Raw genomic sequence first — 17,033 nt, forward strand, 5'->3', positions numbered from 1 at the left:
AGCAGGTCTCCTGCTGCTCCTTGACTGCTGGTCTTTTGCTACTCCAGGAGATGTGAAATGAGGCCAAGGGGCCTCTCCTTTTATAGGGCACAAGGCCCTTGAACCAACCGACCTGGTAGGGCCGACTTTTAGGTTATGTTTCGGCCGACAGACCGCCCCCCCCCCCCCCAAGTCTGTAAACCGACCTGGTTGCGGGCTGTTCTCCAGACCCACCTAGCCACATGGCAGCCCGTCATTGGCACAGGCACTCTGCCCATCTGCTGGCCCTGTTCCAGGCCTGTTGCAGGCTCCATACAAGGCCCAAAGACCCTGCCATGCAGGTGCCTTTGGCCACTGCAGATCCCACCTTCAGCCAGGACACCAGCAGCCCTGTCCTGTATCCAGTAAGCCTCCGTACAGCCCCGTACAGTGGGGCCATACTATGCTGATGTCATCACGCCCTTCACAGGGCCCTGTTTCAGGCCGTATGCCTGCTCTGAAGTTCCGTCTTGCCAGGTCAGATCCAAGGCTACATGCCCCCACCATCTCTCCTGCACAAGGTCTCCTTCTAATGCGTTTCTTGTGCTGTCCACATGACAGCTCATGTGCTGCCCATTTGGCAGCCCCATTCTCTGCCCATGTGGCAGTCTATACATCCCTACCCCCCCATGCTCTCCTCATATGGAGGCTTACAAATGGGGAGGTGACCATTCCAACAATCTAAGGATCGAAGACTTTGAATGCTCTGAAAGCCTTTTACCTATTTCTCCATAGTTGAAAGCCTTTTGTCCTAAAGTTTTTACATACTTCCAAGCTAATATTGGATGCTTCCAAATTCTTCTCACATAATGAGGGAGAGAATCCATTACTTCAGGAGACTTCAAAATTGAGTTCAAGCCTACCTTGTCAAGAGAGGAGAAGTAAAAATAGAAATCAAGAGTTCCTTAGTTAGATAGAGTTCTTTGCTTTTGAAGGGAAACTTTTAGTTTTAAGAAGCGATCCAATGAAGTCTTAAGTGGTATATAATGGAGCTTCTTTAGATTCAAATCCTCAAAAGAGAAGTTTCCCAAGGTGTATTGAAGTTTGAAAAGGACTCTTGATAATGGATACTCTTTCTTTCTATTGTCTCTAGCGATGCATATGTTCCAGCAGAATGCAAACAAGAGCCTTTTCAACCTCCTATTTTATATAAGAACATGAGCACATATGAGTGGATTTCTCTATTCCAGGATTGCAGAGGAAAACAGACCTATTTTGCAACATGTGTGTGTGGAATGTAATAATACATCAATGATATAAATTGTATTTCATGTGCCCTTTTTCTTTTCATTTTTTGAGACCATGTGCCCTTTTTCTAAGAAAGATGACTAAGAAGTAGAGCTGATAACTTTTGATATGTGTTATGAGTGTGATATGATTTTGGATGGATATTAAAATGTTATTGGAGCACATTTGTTCCAAAAAAACAGTCATGCGATATTTGCAACACTGAAACTATCGAATATAAAGTCTATCCAAGACCTGATTGAGAAAGTAAAGAATATAAACCTTCAAGGAGACACGCCGAGCAATTAATCTCTGAAGGGCTGCAAGTATACCAGCAAAAATGGGGAGAGACATTGAGAAGAGCCCCACAGAATGTTCCTCATACATACTTTTTCCTACAATGGTACCATTTCTAAAGGGTGATTGCAAGTCAAGGTTCACAATTTCCAATTCCTCCCACGTAACGGTTAAGAACTCCTCTCGATACCGAACCGATATAAGCTCCTTCTCCCCGGTCCTCCAATCTGCTATTAACAGATTTCCAGTTCCTATTCGATAATCATCCCGACGGGTGATAGATCTACTAATTGTCCTTCCCTAGATGATTTGGATACTTCATAAAAGGGACTTCGTAGGGATCCGGAATTGCTAAGTGAGCATATCAATAGTCAGAAATTGGAAGGATATAAAAGGGTGAATATGTTGCCATAGCCCAGCCTTGTGAGATAAAGAAATATGATGCAAGCATCGCCACCAAGCCTCCTACCTGAAACGCACGACCAATAATAGAAACCTCAGTCATCATAACAGCCCCAATTATACAGCTAAGTACATTCCAAAAAGCGGAAAAAAACATGGCAAGCAATGATCACCTTTTTCCATTTCCCACCACCCCTACCAAAGATGAGAGTGGACACCGCACCCACCACAGCTCCCACATATTCTGCCATTACTGTTCTGAAGAAGAAGATCCAACAAAGAGAATAACAAAATCAAATACTCAAAGCTGCTTAGTTTACAAGTTTGGTCATGCATAGCCGTTCACATTCTAGACATCCTAGAATTTGAACTCATGAACTCTAAAAAGTGCATGACACTTCTGGTTAATATTTTTTAACGCATTTCCACTCTCCAGATTGGTTGGAACAGCCTCACTTCTTTTGTGCATGACTTTGTATGAGATTGGTTGTGACAGCCTCATTTTGTTAATGCATGACTTTGTTTGAGGCTTTCACAAGAGTTTATCCTTTATTTTTGTATTGTGGTTGTACTTAACAGAAGTTCACTTCCTTGCCCCAACAAGTTTTTAAAACTCTTAAACCCTTCGATATTCTAATACATGCATGAATATCAACCTAAACTTTTTAGGATCTTTTAAGAAATTGTATGGAAGAAAGATTGTTTTATATCGATTGTAACCATGGGAGATCGATTTCAGCATGCAATAATTCTCTCATGAAGAGGCAGATTTCCTTGAAAAGCATCTACACCAAGTTAAGATCAGGTTTGACTATCAGATTGCCTTATAGTTGGTATGGCCCAAAATTAGTCAAGTTGCTTTTGAAGACAAGTAATAATATAGGGTCCTAGATGATTCGGAGCAAGTCCTCAATCCTTCATCAAATAGTGCAAGCACAGTTTGCCATGACACCACAGAGGAGACGAGGAGCAGTGGAGCCAAAGCCATAGAGACCACGCACAATGTAGAGACAGACCAGAGCATGAACGATGGAGGTCTAGTCTATCCTTAGTCTACGCAGAGTGGACTGTTCAACTCGAGGTATCACTCTTGAGATGTCCTAGCACATAGAAATAAAAAAAGAAAGAAAAGGCAGATCACGCAGGCCACGCCCCCCACCACAGTGAGAGATAACCCGGCAGATGCAGATATCAGATATCCTCATATCCCATCGGAGAACTACCGAGGCACCAGGATCATAGTTGATCACATTTCCTGTTTTCTCTTAGGATTTTTGAGTTTTGAGTTCTGGCTTTTGAGTTTCTTAGTATAGCACTTGGGAAGGGCACTAGCGAGCCCTCGCATCAACCCGTGGTGGCTTGTATGAGATACCATTTTTTAGTGTACTTTGTCTCATAGGCCCATGAGGCTTCCAGAAGATGCTAATATATCTTTCTTTCTTTCTCTCTAATATCCTAGAAGATGGAGAAGAAATCAGAAATTGGTCGTGCAGAAAATGCTACAGCAACTACAGCAAGACCCGGACCAAAAATGGACGTCTACAAATGAGAAATGAATCAAACCAACAGTAATGAAATGCAGGAATACTCAAAGGGACATATCATGGTTCAAACAGCATGAAACTTGTGAAGTAGGGACCAGCTCTCACGAACTACAGCTGGAGAAGGGCAGGTGGACTACACCTAGGACCGCCCCAGAATGCAAGACTATAAAATTTGTGCCACAGGGGAGATTGAAAATGACGAACATACGCCCCTCCATTGCCGAGTGTACGCACACATAAGGGAAAACTATAGCAGCAATGCCACCAGCTGAAAAACTTCCGGGGGATGATAGGCGCCTACATAAAGGAAATCCTAGGACAGCGCAACAAAGTCGTCGACATGGCGCAGCAGTAGCTGAAATATATACTTGCAGCATAGCACAGCAAGCGATACATAAAAGTTTTCTCAGATTTTTGGATGTAACGAACCACTATTGTTTTGATACTGGTCACCAATCCCCTAGATCCTGAAGGTGTCTCCCGAGGACTCCCAAGGACTTTAGTACAATCATATCATACCATATTATCTCTCTCTCTCTCTCTCTCTCTCTGTGAACCAATGTTACACTCACATGCAACAATATTTATCAATTGTATGCTCTCTCTCTCTCTCTCTCTCTCTCTCTCTCTCTCTCTCTCTGTGAACCAATGTTACACTCACATGCAACAATATTTATCAATCGTATGCAAGAATATTTTCACAGAGTGTGGATAGAACCAGCAAGCAATGTCAAGCATAGAATGGAGCAGAACTTCAGATATTTGAAGTAAAAGGCTCATCATTTTACGCCTCTCGGAAAAGGGAAGAAGAATGAAGTTCTTAAACCTTCGCGAAGGCTGAAAGCACACAGATATGATGCAATGTGACATAATGACCAATCTGAAAATATGCCACGATATCCTGTCAGCTACACTTCCAGATTGCTTCGTTCACAGCACTCGCACTTCATGAGGCAGACAAGGCTGTGATGTATTGGCTCTTCAGTGTCACATAGTACTTTGATGTAAACACCATTCTATCTTTCTTACATAATAAGCCTATAGAAAATTTTCGAATGTGTATATGACAAGATAGCCCCTCAATAACGCTTCCCAAGTGCTTCATTCACAGCACTTCAAAAAGAAAAGCAGCAATAAAAAGTACCATTATAGAGCAGCTGTCATATACAAATGGTTTAGCCAAGCTATGAGAATTGGAACTAAACATAGGCAAGCATGAAAGCCAAGCACTGACCTGAAAAAATAATCCACATAGGAGGTATGAGTACCTGACAGGACCACAAGCTCTCAATCCTTGTCCCCATAATACAGTCGAGAGTGCCAATATGGCCCCATTGATAACAGTGGGCACAAGCTGTCTCCCATATTGTATCATCAGTCAGTCACAGTCATATACTTTTCATACAAGAATTGAATTACAACTACTGTACCAAAAGTTTGCACCTGCGATGTAGAAAGCGGGCGACCTTTCCATGGAGGGTGTAGGACCAGAAGAGTGACTGTTGCTGCAAGTAAGCTCACAAACATGAAGGTCACAACTGAAGTGCCTGCCACTAGAAGATACCGGTGCACTATATACACTGACAGTAAATGCAGAAACTTCCCACTCCAAAGGATTATATAAAATGGGAACTCGCTGCAATCAGACAAATGAAGTCAGCTTGCCAACTCAAAATACAAATTCAGATTTTCTTTGTTCTAGTCCAAAATTCTAGCATGAAAATAAAAGAGAAAATGAAAGAGGAGAAAAAACAAGCAACAAAATCAAGCCCAAAAAGGACTCCTCAGTGGTAACATCCCTAGGCTCTTGTCTAAGGCAAGGCTTGTACTCTTCCGTAAGTATTGCCGAAAGCCAAAGGCCATTGGTGGGAGGTGCCAATACTACACTACATGCGCCTTCGTGCTAGGATAGTGCAACCGGGTGTCCTTGTGCTACTATGGTGAAGTTGTGCATCTTTGTACTACTGTAGTGCAGCCGTGCGCCTTCGTACTATTGTGATGCAGCTGTGCGTCTTTGTACTACTTGGTGCAATTGATGAGCAGACTAAAAAGAAAAAGATGATCATAACAAAGCATGCTAGCTCATACTAACTCAAAACAACATAGGAAGGAAGACAGAAACACAAACAATATTTGCTACCATAGCATGGATTCGGTCACCGTACACCAAGACCACCTTCTGGACAGTACAAGGGTTACTCTCCGAACTCCTCAATACAAATGTCACTCTGGTGAGCTCGTAGCTCAAGCCTCTTCCCTCTCCTAGTCTCTCAAACCTCTTCTAGTACACATGAATCCCCTTATCCTCTCTCTTCTTCACGTCCCTTTGTGATCCTCTCTCCTCTCCTATTGGCCCTGTATACCCTTTCCCAATCCTTTCGTGATTGTCAACCTCACCCCACTTCCATTGGTAACCATTACATCTTCCCATCAACCGTTGCTCTGTTGCCTACCATTGATGATGTTGGATTTTCTGTATACACCAGGGTCCTCGCGCAATATTCTAACCTCCTCTCATACTGCTCCATATGCAACTCTCTGGTGGCTCCAAGATGCTCTTATTCCACTTGGTTTGGAGCCGGTGGGCTCCACCTTTGACTTCTCAGTGAATCCGGTGGTACCAATGGGCTCTTGGTGTTCCAAACTCCTCATTCCTTTGTAATGGTAGTCATCTTCATTGCCTAAGATGGCAGTCATCTTCATGACCCCCTATGATGGTCATCTTCATGGCCTCTGGCAATTTCTTGAGTGGCCTCCAATGACAGTTGTCTTTGACCCCCTAATGACGATGTCTTCTTTATGCCTTGACCTTCCCATATGTAACAGCTCCCCTGCCACTATCATTCAGCGTCCCAATCAACGAAAAAGAAGATGGGCTATCGTGATCCCAATCCAAGGCATTCTCTTCTTCTTCTTCACCTCTTTTCTTTCTTTTTTTTTTAAAAAATTAATAGAATTAGCAACTAATTATACATTGTAAGCACATAATAATAGGGCAAGATTCAGAAAAGTAGCATTGAGCTTTACATAACCCATGACTGTCAAAAATCCAAAGTATATTGAAAGGAAATTACATACAGGAAAAGTTTGCTCGCAAGGAGCCAAAACTGAAAATATAGAAATAAGCATGTGCTAAAAAAAGCATGCCTCATCAAGAAAACTAAGCTGGAGTGGCAAGATGCTGCTCCTCCTCATCACTCTCCATAATATACCTAGATGAATCCAAGAACATTCCCATATATACCTTTGTAAGACTAGAATAAGTCCAATCATACAAATTTAGAATTTTTTGTTGTTCTAAAGATCAAAAATCTACAAAGAAAATAAAAGAGAAAATGAAAGAGAAGAAAAAAGAGGTAAACAAAAACTTTTATGAAAAGCAAAAGGAAGACATACTTAGCAAGCAAAGCAACACTTATGTCGTCATCAGTGCCCAAGCATAAGCAGCTATACTGGGTTTCTAAAGACCCGCGGAGTCTCTTGGGCAAACCCAGTGCTTGCTAAAATACGTCAAATAAACAAAAGAGAATGAAAACAAGAAATAAAGAAGAAACGAAGCAGGTGACTTAAGCAAAAATAAACAAGCAAGTCAAGAAACAAAAACTTCCAAAAAACTAGAATCTCTCTCTCTCTCTCTCTCTCTCTCTCTCTCTCTTATTTAAAACATAAAAAGTTAAAAGGCACTTTACACTTATGTCTCGTTTCTGCAAAGAGGCAAAAATACATTTCTAACTTAGAAAGCACAAGTATACTCAAACCAACTCTCTTTTGAAACTAAAAGAAAAACGGGCTATTCAGCTCCCCGCTTTTTGTTTTCAGCTTAAGTTCAATCATTCTAAACAAACCTAAGGCCGATACACCATAGATAAAAGACTTCATATCTAAGAATGTGCGAACTTTTTTCATTATTTTCCTTGGATTATACCTCTTGTGTAATAGTAAAGTGATCAAATTACTACAATGAGTGATAAAAGACTCCTTAGTTGTACAAAGGCGGGAAAATCTATGGAATTGGGAAGAAATGACTCCATATTTTGCCAAATCAGAAATGTTTGAGTCAATGTGAGGCATTTTTATAATGTGTAAACCACTATATTCAGGTTGTTCACGTTTATCGTATATATCAACCTCTAATCCTATGGTAGATTGAGAAAGTCTAAGATCTAAGAAAACACAAGAATCCCCTTTTGAAGTGCAGTTCAGTTCACAAGAGTCACGAGGATAGATTCCTTCTCCAAAAGCTCTAGCGTCTTTGTACATAAAGTCTTGAAAGTTAGGAACATCTGGTACAAATAAATCATCTATAAAACGCCTAACTTGACTAAGCTTATGTAAAATGATAGGGCAGGTATTGATAGAAATAAGACGTTGCATAAACTCAAATTCATAAGTGAAAAGATAAAAGTTTGCTAAAAAGACGGCACAATTAGTGCCCATGGGGATTCCTATAACTTGTTGAAACAAAGAATCACCTATTGTGATGTAAAGATTATCTAAAAGAAAATCTATCCAAGAGCAAACATCTTCTACACTTACTACCTTTGTGTATCTTTTCTTTTTAGAACCTATGTCATGATCTGTATTTTTTAGCCACAAAAAGTCAAAGCATAAGGCTGTTTTCTCAACTTTTAGCACTTTGCATCTATCTTTGTCAAATCTCAGCTTGAAAACTTCAGCCACTAGCTTTTTAATTCTAAACTTCAGGTCTTCCAGCTCAATCTTTGTGTAAAGCGTCGTAAAATCATAGGTTTGAAGGAGAATAGGAGACTCTTTTTCCTGAATGCTTCGAGAGGAATTAAAAAATTTTACAACAGGAATCACTCCTACAGAGTCATTTAAAATCCAGCTTGAGTTCGAGGGGACATCTGCCTCTTTTAATAAGTCCCTCCAAAGTTCATGGACACTAGGCAACATGGCTTTGAAGCAGTAGCTTAGCCATTTAGAGATATTCGTCAAAGTAGTCTCACAAGCAGCTGCAATAAATCTTTTTTGGAGTTTTGTGAAACTTCCAAGCAGCACAAAGAAAAGGTATGCTTGGATTGCAAACAAACCCAGAAGACTTGCAAAAACTCTGATGTTTTGAGATCAAATCTTTTTGAGAAACTAAGGCGGGGGCGTAAGTTTTGGCAGACGAGTTCACTTCTCTCAAAAGACATTCTAAGTAAAACTTTTTGCAAATAAAAACAAAGTTATTGGAACATTTGTCCACATAAGAAATGACAAAATTCCCAAACTCATCCTCTAAAAACACAACATAGTGCAGTTTCAATCTCACGATAGTAACTCATAAGATTGAAAACCATAAACTCCATCACGCATAGCAGGGACTAGCTACTATGACATCCCCACTGACGTCATCAGTGCCCAACAGTGGGCATAGACCATAGTATAAAAATATGCTCTCACACATACAAATCCACACACCCACACATACTTGAGCATCCATTTATACAAAGTCTTTGTACTGAGTTTCTGTCGGCACTCCGGAGGTGAAGGGCAGACTCAGCCATGACGAAGGCTAGCACTAAAGGAGAAGGCTAATCAAAAAGTAGTCCAAAATCTCTTCATTCAAGCTACAACTGCTTGTGAAGTCTAAACGATTTCATTTTAGTCTCTCCCAAACGAGCATCTAAATCTATCTGATAGGGTAATGCACCATTTAAGATAGAAAGAATTACCACATACCAACAGACCGCAACTTGGATGAAAACTTCACAAGGTGAAATTTGCATGTCCGTTAATACAACAGAAGCATATACCTAGATGAATCCAGGAACATTCCCAAACTCATCCTCTAAAAACACAACATAGTGCAGTTTCAATCTCACGATAGTCACTTATAAGATTGAGAACCATAAACTCCATCACGCATAGCAAGGACTAGCTACTATGACATCCCCATTGACGTCATCAGCGCCCAACACTGGGTATAGACCATAGTATAAAAATATGCTCTCACACATACAAATCCACACACACACATACTTGAGCATCCATTTATACAAAGTCTTTGTATTGAGTTTCTATCAGCACTCTCCATAATGTCCACCAGCATACTCGGGAGATGTTCGGACTTCTACTTGTAATGGAGGTAGCCATGCTTGTACTTGTTAATCTTCGCCTACAAAATGGTGACACCTTGTTGGACAGCCGCAATAGCAGCAGTGGATCCCTCACACTCCATCTCCTAGTGCAGTACATGTTCCTTTGAGCTTTATCTATAGATGGTCCTCATGAAGAAGAGATAATGGCCATGTGATTGCTTTACACTCTGCATCTTCTCCACCTGCTATGCATCCCTTGTTTTTTCCAAATTCGCCAGTGCATCTTGTAAGATAGCTCTCTCAGCTTCCAAGCTGACTTTCTCTACCTCCCATGTGATTTGTTGCACCTGGATGCGACTAATTTGATGCAGCAAATTCTCACTGCCAAGTACTTTGCATCTCTGACTTGAGCCATCTTTCCTATTCTTGTTTGAAAGCTGCCCATTCCTTTTGTAGATGCTTTTTTTCAATGTTCTAGGCTGCCTTCTTGTCATCAATATGCTTCTCCACAGGGCTGCCTTGTGCCTCAAGTTCCCACATTTGATCTTGCACCAAATGTAGCTCCGTTCTCAGCGGAAGACCTTGGAAAACAGAGCTGTAGGTTGCCTGCTACAGCCAATACTATCCGCAACGGAATATTGAAAAACGTGTATGCCCAGAAACCACACGATGCTATTTCAAATCTCACTTCTTTCCTTAATGTGTACGAGTGCATGTGTACACACACATGCATATATATATATATATATATATATAGAGAGAGAGAGAGAGAGAGAAAGAAAGATGTATGCTACAGCCAATACTATCCACAACGGAATATTGAAAAACGTGTATGCCCAGAAACCACACGATGCTATTTCAAATCTCACTTCTTTCCTTAATGTGTACAAGTGCATGTGTACACACACACACACATATATATAGAGAGAGAGAGAAAGAAAGAAAGATGTATTAACATCTGCATGAGGCCTCGCGGGCCTATGAAACAAAGTACAAAAGATGACCCATACAAGCCGCTGTGGGGCTGGGACGAGGGCTCACTAAGGCCCTTCGCCAAGTAATATGCTAAAATCAGAAAGCAAAAATTAAACTAGTACTCAATATCAAATACTCAGACTCAGAATTAAAATACATAGTCGGGTAGTCGGGTGCCCTAGTAGCTGCCCTATGGGCTGCGAGGATATCTCGTATCTGCATCTGTCGGGTCGTCTCCTACCGTGGCGGTGGGCATGGTCTCCAGGATCTCTGTATGCAGTGGGCCATATCTAGGGTGACACCTATGCCTGGGCGGTCCCCCCCAAACAAGGCAGGAATGGGCTGGACCTCCATCGTGAGTAGTTATTGAGCTACGCTCATGAGAGTGGAAACAGTAAAGATAGTGTTCCAAGGATGTACCAAAACCTTGTAAAAAAGGTGTGCTCAGTGTGCCACCGTCTATCAGCAAGGTGCTGCCTAGATGTGGACCCATCACTACAAAACTGTTCTACCTCCTCGTGGCACCTTTTAAACACTGTCAGCCTGCATGCTCTCCTAGAGTTTCAGGAGGCTGTGTAGTGATGCCCTACAAACACACGTCCTTGCTGCACTGGTGGACAGCCAATGGTCAGGCACTATTCGCATCTTAATCCTTGACCTCCTTGCTGCTTCCATCTGCAGCCAATGGTGATGCACAAGTCTCCCTGTTCCTGTCCTCCTTGCTACTATGATGGCAACCTGTTGTGAGGCTCTGTTAGAGGCATCTCTAGACCTCCCTGCTGCTGTGTGTGCAGCCCAAACTGAAGCTCCAGAATAGCCCAAACACTGAATGAATACCTGCCCCTGGAGGGGACTTTATATAGGGCTTGGAAGCCCTCTGCATCAGCCGACCCAGTCCACAGACGGGCGGCGGACTGGCCCAACCAATCTGCAAACACAGACATGTCCCAGGTGCTGCACCTGGCATCTGACGTGCACCTGTCTGTGCAGACAGGAATGCAGCCAGCAGCCTTTGTGTCTATCCATGGGCCTGGAACACGCCCCACCCCATCTCTGGCCCTTCTACCCACCATCTAGGGCTTGTCAAAAGCCTTTTCTTCCTACCCACATGGCAGCTTGCATGCTGCCCATGTGGCAGCCCTGTTTACCATTCCAAATCTGTCCCTGTGGCAGCCCCTTTCTGCTCACCACTAATAAACTAAATAGTGGTCAGTTACAACTATTGAAATAAATTCTCACAAATCTTTCTACATTGTATCTGCTGGGCTATTATTTGTACTTGTCTGAACTTGCTGCAGTGTTCCAATATTTCTTTTAGGTAGCTTCCAAACTTGTGGGCTGGCTGTACCACTAGATTCTTCAAATTACATCTATTGTTTCCATGAATGTCCCTGATGTGTGTGTATGGTCGACATTTTAAGAGCACACTCTGCTCATCTTCTACCTCCCCTGTTGGGCAGATTGTGCATAACCTTGCCTCTTTTGGAATCATGGAATGCATCCATCTACCCTTCTCCACTTCTAGATTATGTGAACTGATCCTTAGCTTGCAGATCAGATGTCTTTTGAATATTGATATGTCTCCCCAAGATATTTCTACATTGCATGGCTGTCCATCGGGTTGATTTCCCGTTTGTAGAGCTGCATTTTCGTTTCTGCGTCGTGCCATATCTTCTATAGCATTTTTAGTGTCACTACACCTCTGATTTTACCTGATTCTTCTGGTATATCAGCTGAATTTATCCCCCATAATTCCATCCCTATACCAGCCCATGGTTTTAGTGGCCTCCATTGCTTTCTGTGGTATCTGGTGTGCATCCATCTTCTTAATCTTGTTGAGGTACCCATATAATAGCATAGTACTTCAACTTCCAGTGGTATCGTACCTGTTTCAGCTAGCAGGAAGGGATAAGGTGTATGTGTCTTAACTCCCAACTCTCCTACGATAAAGCGTTTGTTCACTGTTTCTATTCTTTCCCAATAAGCTCTAGAGAGCCCGAGCGCCCAGGCTGGACCCCATAGAGAACCATTGTTTGCACCAGCATGGTGTATAGAAATCCCCTCATCTCCCAATTGCACAAATGTGCCTTTTTGCATTTATTTTGGAAGCTGGACAATGCTTTTCAACCTCCCCGAATCCTTCATTGCACACATGCTTTCCACTTGCAATTCTCTGTAAAATCCAGCCCTAGATATTTGTATGAAGTGACTGTTTCCAAAGTCTCCCTTCGAATGCGAAGCTTATCTGTTTATTTCAAGACGCCACCACCATTACATTGGTTTTTGCTATTTTGACCTGGATTTTTGAACATTTCCAGAAATTATAGAAGGCATCCAAATGTTCCTGGGTATCACTCTTATCTCTTGCAAAGAGGACCACGTCATCCGCATGAATGAGCAATGATAGTGTGTAACCAGCCATCGGGACTCCTTTTCTGTTTTTTGTCATCCAATCTTCCAACTCGTCTGTGAAGAGACCAAAGAGAGTTGGTAACAAGGGGCATACCTACTTGACCCCTATATCGCTGCTTATGATGCCCTGTTCTTTGGAACTGGATCCATCTACAAGTGGCTAGCACAGCTCAGCTAGTACCTTCTCGTAGTCTATACATAGCTTCTCTTAGCTCCACGGGGACTTGAAGCTTTTCTAGTCTCTCCCATGGTTTTTTACGTGGTACTATGTCGAATGCTTTTTTGAAGTCTACAAAACAGCAATAAATGGAACCTGTCTTGTACTTTGCTCCCTCAGTTGTGCCAGTACCCTAACTCCTTGTACCTCCGCCCACTTGCTGATTTTTTGTTCAAAAATGGTTCCATATAGTTTGCCATCAAGCTGCCTACCATCATAATTGCAAGAAACGGCGTTTCGGCCGTCAGAAACGAAAACGGAAACGACCGAAACGACGTGATTTTTTGTTCAAAAATGGTTCCATATAGTTTGGCCATCAAGTTGCTTACCATCATAGTTGCAAGAAACGCCGTTTCGGCCATCAGAAAGGGAAAGGGAAAGGGAAACCGCTGGGAAACGGAAATTACTACTAGAGCTGTCCCTTTGCCTCTTCTTTTCATTGGCAATCCTTTTCTGACACTCTGCGATGTAATGCCCTGGCTTCTTGCAATAATTGCATTTGCCCTTTTTCTGATTCTTGCTTGAACTGCTTGCATTCCCCTTCTTGGGCTGAGTTGTATGGCTGTGTTTTAGCTCAAACTTTTTTTGAAATTTGCCCTTTTCACCCATGGCAAGCGCTTGCTCACCCTAACGAGAGGCTTTGGCAAAATTTGAGCATCTCTCCTCTTCCTGCAACAAAAGCCCAACTAACTCATCGAATGAGAGTGGGGCTGCCCTAAGAACAATGGTCAATGAAGAGACGAATGTTCCATATGAGGGCGCTAAGCTATCGAGCCTCTACCCTCTTCACTCTCCTCCTACTACTACTCATATTCCCTCCGACATCCTTGAGTCCTCCTCCTCTACCCTCTCTCTCTCCTCTACCCTCGCATACTCTCCTCTACTCTCTCTCTCTCCTCTACCCTCTCACTCTCATGCTCCTCTACCCCCTCCTTGGACCTTCAGTCCTCTTCATACTCTCCCTCCTTGTCCTCCTTTCCCGAATCCCTATAACCTACTCCTCTCCACAATGCCGAAAGATCTGTATTGGGGCCATGCCACCTACATTGATAGTTATGCGGGAGGTTGTGGGTCCAAGAAGTGGAAATGCAACTATTGTGGCATAAGCAAAACACGGTCCATCACGCGGTTGAAAGACCATCTGGCGGGTGTTCCCAACAAGAATACAGAACATTGATATGTCACATGTAACATGTCACTTGGTTCGTGAATTTGGAATCTAGATAATAGTAGATAATATGATGTATTTTACTTACGCAGTTGCAAATTGTAATCCATTTCAGATTGTTGTAACTGTTGTTGATTCTTGAATCTTGAGGCATCATTCATGAATGATAGATCATAGAATCATAGGCTCGGGCCGGAAACTCCATTTCTGGCATTTCTGCCGTTTTCGTTTCGGCTGGCAACTATGCTTACCATGATGGTCCTATAGTTTTTGCCATCTTCCCTCCCTTGTGGATTTGCACAATCCTACTTAGTTGCCAAGGCCCTGGGGAGCGGGGCTGAGCAGGAAGCTTAGCACTGCCCCAACTTGAAAGGAAAAGCTAGGAGGACAGTGCGACAAATTGAGATTAGGATAGTAGGGAATGACGGGAGGCTTAGAGAATCTTGCCTTCATTTACACAACAAGTTCACAACAAATAGCACATGTTGTGTGTCTTGTACATTTACAGTTCACGCATAGCTCAGTCAGTAAATAATAGGTAAAATAGAAAGAAAGAAATAAAGTTTATTCAAGTCTTTGAAAGACCGAAGCAACAAGCATTGGCAACGTATAGGTGAAGGATCATAATCAAATGAAGAGATTTAATCCGCAAGGACCATACCATAAGGTTAAGCCAATCCATCACTACACACTGGTCATCAATGACTCAGACAATGGCATTAGCAATCAACATGTGAAGGACAATAATAAAGATACTTGATCCAAGAGGACAACACCCCCACTATCCACAAGTTTGAGACACCACATACGAATTGGTCCAACATCAACGAAGAAGATATAGGTTACCTTAACAAGATTCTTGTAACCACACCATTCAAGCTTTCCAAGAGAAGACAAGGATGACACACCTAGACATCCAAAAAATCAATCCAAGGAGAGTGCATATATAGATTTAATTTCTTCATATCATGATGATGATCTTGAGGGAAGGAATTTGAGATGACAATCTCCACATCATTTTATGTTGAATAATGTGCGTACGCGAGAGTGTGTTAAGAGGAGACAAGGAAAAGGGTTGGAAACCTTAACCCTAACCCTAAAGGGTCTCATGTATATAACACCATTTCTCTCTTCATTTCCTCGCTTCTAGGGCTTCTTTGCATTGCTCAGCCTTCCTGAAGTCAAGCCTAAGGTGACCTTTCTTGAGGTCTTTTATTCCTCTTCTCTAACTCCTTTGAGATCGAAACACATGGGAATACAAGGAATTCCAGCAGTCTCTCTCTTGGTTTAGATTTATGTATCTCAAATATGTAAAATGAGATGCTTACCACATTTTCTCACTGGCTTTTTTTCCCCTGATGAAAATACTTAATAGTATGAAAGAAACCGCAAGGGCAATGGTCCTAGCAAAAGCACAGTATGCATAGCATGAAAAACAAAATACCCTGATTGGGTAAAAATAGCTTGCTCGTCAAGAAGAGCTAGTAAAGCACCAAGGTTGAGGCTGAAATGCAACCTCAAACCTATGGTAGCCTCTGAGAAAAAAGACTAGCCACTCCGCTCCCTAAGGATGATAGTCCTCTTGGCAGAAGCTGCCTAGGAAGACCCCTACCAAATGGCTATCATAGTGTGTAAAGTGTCTACCCAAAAGCTTCGAAGTTGGACTGACCTCAAACGAGTAAAATGAGATACTTACCACACATTTCCTTCTCTAATTTTGTATCATTTGATTTGTCTATTCTATGCACCCATTACATATTTGAAGATCATGGCATCCCATAAAAGGTAAGTAGGCCTTTTCCTATTCTTTCAAATCCTTGCATCCTCTTCATGAAGAATTTTTGCCTTTTGTCTAGATCTCGTTTGAACATTAAGGTCAACAAATATGACACCTGCCTTCTGTAATTTATGAATGTCCTTTTCCAAGTTTTTGAGGTAGACATATATCAGGGAGATACCACGTTTTCTAGAATGGAGATAACTCGGCGAAAGAATATGCAACGTGGATCGCATAGGTCCGTTTCTGCGTTGATGGACTATACAAGGCTGATCAGAGAGGATATATTGAAGCGGACAGTACAAGGAGGAACGTAGCTTGTGCGTTAGTTTCGACCGATCAAAAAACGATTTCAAAATATAACTTGGGCTCCTTGAAGCGGAGACAAATGGATCCAAGATTGCACGTCATGACGCACGCACCTACTGGATCTCGCAGATCCCAAATTGTATTTGCTTAAACGAACTCGACCATGGACGCCCGCGTGCATTGCTTCATGCTGTGACAGAGCCATGGACTGCATCCAAAACTTACTCTATCCTCCCAAAAATCGTGAGTGTAAAATGAAAAGATGGTACAATTATGGTGTCCAAAATAGCTGATGTAATGCCCCTAAGTCTCTAATGCTTCGGTCATGGGGTCCTAGCTTGGTGGGCATTCCGTGTGTAAGAGGCTGTCTATTGTTCAAGGCAGTCTACCCCTCAATAGGGCCAGGTCACGAGTTGATTGTAGGTCTAAGTGGAGGTTCTTCTCTAAGAAGCTAAAATTCAGAGGTTCTTCCTACACATTATATCCAGTGTATTCTTTTTTGCTTTTGCAGGTCTTTTGAATGATTAAATATCATTCACCTTGTTTTTTTTTTAATGTGGTGAGTTCAAGCCTCACACACACCAACCTTAAGCCTTTCAAATTTTCCCTAGCAAGACCTTGGGCTCCTACGTTGAGGGGTAGC

The 17,033-nt window shown here is 42.2% G+C and overlaps 1 protein-coding gene across 2 annotated transcripts in view; it reads right to left on the bottom strand.

The window, feature by feature from the left end:
* LOC147891792 (zinc transporter) overlaps positions 1–16,805 on the bottom strand; it is a 63,940-nt gene extending 47,135 nt beyond the window's left edge. Inside the window, exons 1-6 of one of the 2 annotated variants that reach the window (XM_087388461.1) lie at positions 16,504–16,805; positions 4,932–5,124; positions 4,723–4,842; positions 2,118–2,197; positions 1,933–2,011; positions 1,528–1,664 (exon numbers count right to left, since the gene is read on the bottom strand). In XM_087388461.1, coding sequence (XP_087244587.1) covers positions 1,528–1,664; positions 1,933–2,011; positions 2,118–2,197; positions 4,723–4,842; positions 4,932–4,962 — 447 coding nt within the window. In that variant the 5' untranslated portion in view covers positions 4,963–5,124; positions 16,504–16,805. Of the gene's footprint in view, positions 1–1,527; positions 1,665–1,932; positions 2,012–2,117; positions 2,203–4,722; positions 4,843–4,931; positions 5,125–16,503 lie in introns of both variants that reach the window. The other variant, XM_087388460.1, reaches the window with a different exon arrangement.
* Between the last annotated feature and the right edge of the window lie 228 nt (positions 16,806–17,033).

This window comes from Dipteris shenzhenensis, chromosome 17 (genome assembly GCF_047967505.1).
Source record: "Dipteris shenzhenensis isolate YYH24624 ecotype China chromosome 17, Dip_SZ_1.0, whole genome shotgun sequence".
In the NCBI taxonomy this organism is placed as follows: domain Eukaryota; kingdom Viridiplantae; phylum Streptophyta; class Polypodiopsida; order Gleicheniales; family Dipteridaceae; genus Dipteris; species Dipteris shenzhenensis.